This window comes from Homarus americanus, unplaced genomic scaffold, assembly GCF_018991925.1.
Source record: "Homarus americanus isolate GMGI-L3 unplaced genomic scaffold, GMGI_Hamer_2.0 scaffold21914, whole genome shotgun sequence".
In the NCBI taxonomy this organism is placed as follows: Eukaryota; Metazoa; Arthropoda; class Malacostraca; order Decapoda; family Nephropidae; genus Homarus; species Homarus americanus.
In genome coordinates, this window is record NW_024719665.1 from 721,716 (window position 1) to 725,709 (window position 3,994).

A 3,994-nucleotide genomic window follows, 5' to 3' on the forward strand; every position below is an offset into this window, starting at 1 on the left:
CAACCTTTCTCAGACACCCGCCGACATTCGTGAGGTGAGGTCCACACACTCCTGGACTAGTTGACTCACTCGTTCACCACAACTCGATTTGGAAAGACCAGTTTAGTTCCCGGGTGTGTGTGAGTGTGTGAAGTTCTCTAGATAATTGGCTTGTCTTCTCTGCTTCACAGTGCTGTTCGTCTCATTCTGGTGTTTCCTCATCGTCTGTGCTGCATTGGTGCTGTAAATGCTGTTTCCCTCGAACTTCATGCTGCGCTAAAATGCTGTTCATATCTGACTGAGGAATGCATTCTAGTTACGTTGTGTACTTGGTGAACGAATGGTGACTTACAGATATTCAAAAGAGTCAGTCAAGTGTTCAGTAATGAGTGTGATTCAGTTCGAACAGTGACTGAAACACTACGTTTGAATCATCTCTCGTGAACCCATACTAGTAATATATAGTGTTTGAACCCACACTTGTGACTCTTTTTGAACCCACGCTTGTGACTCTTTTTGAACCCACGCTTGTGACTCTTTTTGAACCCACGCTTGTGACTCTTTTTGAACCCACGCTTGTTGAAATCCAAATGCCAACCCAGGTGTGTGTTTGAACCCTAACAAGTCGCAACATCCTCGGAAGGCCTAAACGAGTCAAATATTTAATAGCTAAAAAAATTTCAACCTGAGACCCACACAACTTGCAGCCATGAGGTAAGAAAATAAATTTGAATTGGTTGTTATGTCATCCTTTTTGTGTTTGTTTGTAAGATACGTGTGTTTGTGTGTGTGTGTGTGTGTGTGAGTTTATAAGTGTGACATTGTGTGTGTGTGTGTGTGTGGTTTTTTTTGTGTTTTTTACGGGGATTAGCCCACCCGGGCACAGGTCGAACGACCCACAACGGGTCCTGGGGGGCGAAAAAAAAAAGAGGTTATTTTAATGTACACCACAAAGATGCCGGAAAACCAGCTTTTTAAAGTGAGACAAGTTGTATAAGTATGGAAACACAGAAGAAGGCAGAGCATTCCACAGTTTGGCTGTATGAGGAAAGAAGGATGTACTAAAACGGGTTATTGTGGTGTGACCGACATCCACACAGAAACGGTGGGCACCGCGGGCAAGACGAATGTTACGAGCCCACGGCCTTGCCGGCGGTACACAGGATGCCAATTCCACCGAACATTGCCCGTTAAAGTATCTGTAAAACTGAGAGAGTGAAGCAACATTGCAGCGAAGATAAAGAGAAGAAAGATTGTCAACTAAAGCAGGAGACTTAATAAGACGAAATGCCTTTGATTCCACCCTATCAACAGTTGGACAGAAGAGGAGCCACCCCAGATATGAGAGCAGTACTCCAAGTTAGGACGAATGAATCCCTTATATACTTGAAGCAACTGCTCAGGAGTGAAGTAGCTACGGCATCTGCACAGCATTCCCAGCTTTTGGGAGGCAGCTTTAGCTGTGTGGCGCTGTGTGTTTATAGGCTTACGAGATAACGTGTGTGTGTGTGTGTGTGTGTGTGTGTGTGTGTGTGTGTGTGTGTGTGTGTGTGTGTGTGTGTATACATGTAAACATAGTTAATTTCATGCAGGTTTGTCTGTGTGTGCGTGAGGTTGTTTGCTTCAACATATGTAATTATGGGAGGAGATGCATTGTCATTTTTTGTAGGCAAGTCCATAAATGTGTGTGTGTGTGTGTGAGAGAGAGAGAGAGAGAGAGAGATAAGAACATAAGAATGGAAGAAACTGCAGTGGGCCTATTGGCCCATACTGGACAGTCCCGTTTACACCCAACCCCTATCGCTCATATATCCATCCAACCTACTGTATGTTTGAAGCTATCCAGCGTATTAGAGTTAATGATGATGTTTGGTAACTTGTTCCACTCATCCACTACTAATTCCAAACCAATGTTTACCTATCTCGTGCCAAAATCTAAATTTGTCTAATTTAAAACCATTGTTACAAGTTCGCTCCTGGTTGGATAGTTTGAGTACCTTTGTTATATCACCTTTGTTTAGCCCTGACTTCCATATCGCTCCTCGTTCTACGTCTCTCAAGGGAGTGCAAATTAAGATGCTTTAACCTGTCTCTGTACTCAAGGTTCCTAATACCCTGGATTAGTCTTGTCATTCTCCTCTGAATTCTTTCAAGGGATCTATATCCTTTCTGTAATACGGTGACCAGAAATGAACCGCGTAATCCAAGTGAGGTCTCACAAGCAAAAGATATAGTTTTAGGATGACCTCGCTAGTCTTGTAATTAACACTCCTTTGTATGAACCCAAGTACTTTGTTAGCCTTGTTTCGAGGAAATCCACATTGTTGACTTGGTTTAAGATTTCTACTTATTATTACTCCTAAATCTTTCTCACAGTCGGATTTCTCTATAACATCGTTGTTCATCTGGTATCTGATTTCTCCGTTTACATCTCCTATACTGAGTACTTTACATTTCTCCACATTGAATTTGACCTGCCATTTTTCAGACCATGCAGAAAATATGTTTAGATCTTCCTGTAGTTTTGCGGAGTCCTCGTCGGATTTAATTACACGCCCTATTTTAGGGTCGTCAGCAAATTTACTTATGTTGCTGTCTACGCCGATATCTATGTCGTTTATGTATATAATAAATAGTGCTATTAATGCTGACACTGGTTCCTGTCCTGTAACCACGCCCTTATACAGCTTAGAACATCTCCAATGCCATGAGCCTCCACTTTATGTATCAGTCTTTCGTGGGGGATACTGTCCAAGGTTTTGCCAGAGTCGAAATATACCACATCATAATCGTGTCCGTCGTCCACTGACTCGGAAACAGTTTAAAAGAATGACAAAAGATTTGTCAGACATGAAAGCCCACTTATGAAGCCATGCTGGGAATCATTGATCAATTTGTGTTTCTCCGGGTGATTTCGAATTGAGTTTGCATTTGCCTACAACTGGTGTTTAACTGATTGGACTGTAGTTAGGTGATAGTGATCTATCGCCCTTCTTGTAAATCGTTATCACATTCGCTATCCTCCAGCATTCTAGTACTACAGCCGTTTTTAAGGGCATGTTAAACAACTTTGCTAAGGGCATAAGCTCTTCCTTACATTCCTTTAATACTCTGGTAAGTATCTCATCGGGACCAGGTGACTTATTAGGCTTTAGTTTGTCTATTTGTTTACTAACATCGTTACTAGTCACTACTTTCTCACTTAATCTATTTTCTTCACTATCTCTGTATAGAGTCGGTGCCTCGGGTATCGTGTTTAAATTCTCGGCTGATAAAAACTGATCTGTCTTGTCATTTCCACTCTTTCCCCCTCTCACTTCTTCCTCCTCCATCCTCACAATCACTTCCTTCAACCAAATACTTTTACCCTTAACCTTCTCAACCTCAACATTTGGAGAGGCATAGAGCTGTTCCCAATTCGCACTGGACATGGTTACACTGTCTGCTAATCCCCGGGAGCTAATTCGCCTTAACCTTTCATCTGGCGAGGCTAGAGAGAGAGAGAGAGATAGACAACGAGAGAGAGAGAGAGACGAGAAAAATGTGAAAAAACTCCTCCGGAAATGACCAAATTTTAGCTTAGGGAGTGAAAGGTTGAGTGGCCACAAAAAAGAATGGTTGTGAAAGGTAAGGTGACTGAGAACTGGGCATGAGGGACGACACAACTTGACACACACACACACAGACACACACAAGCCCTTAGAGAAAGTTCAATGACCTAGTTAGCACATCCCTCTTTCCCTTGTCCGGGAAAGGTCAATCACCAGTCAGCCAACAGCCACCAGTCAGCCACCAGCCACCTATCAGTCACCAGCCAGTCACCAGCCACCTATCAGTCACCAGCCACCTATCAGTCACCAGCCACCTGTCAGTCACCAGCCACCTGTCAGTCACCAGCCACCTATCAATCACCAGTCACTAGTCAGTCACCAGCCACTTGTCAGTCACCCAGCCACCTGTCAGGTCACCAGCGCCACCGTCAGCCACCAGCCACCTATCAATCACCAGTCACTAG

At 43.5% G+C, this 3,994-nt stretch overlaps 1 protein-coding gene across 1 annotated transcript in view; it reads left to right on the forward strand.

The window, feature by feature from the left end:
* Positions 1 to 3,994, forward strand: part of LOC121860232 (lipase lipl-5-like) — a 32,364-nt gene continuing 28,370 nt past the window's right edge. Inside the window, exon 1 of the mRNA XM_042357319.1 lies at positions 1 to 693. Within this exon, the coding sequence (XP_042213253.1) occupies positions 689 to 693 (5 nt within the window). The 5' untranslated portion in view covers positions 1 to 688. The remainder of the gene's footprint in view (positions 694 to 3,994) is intronic.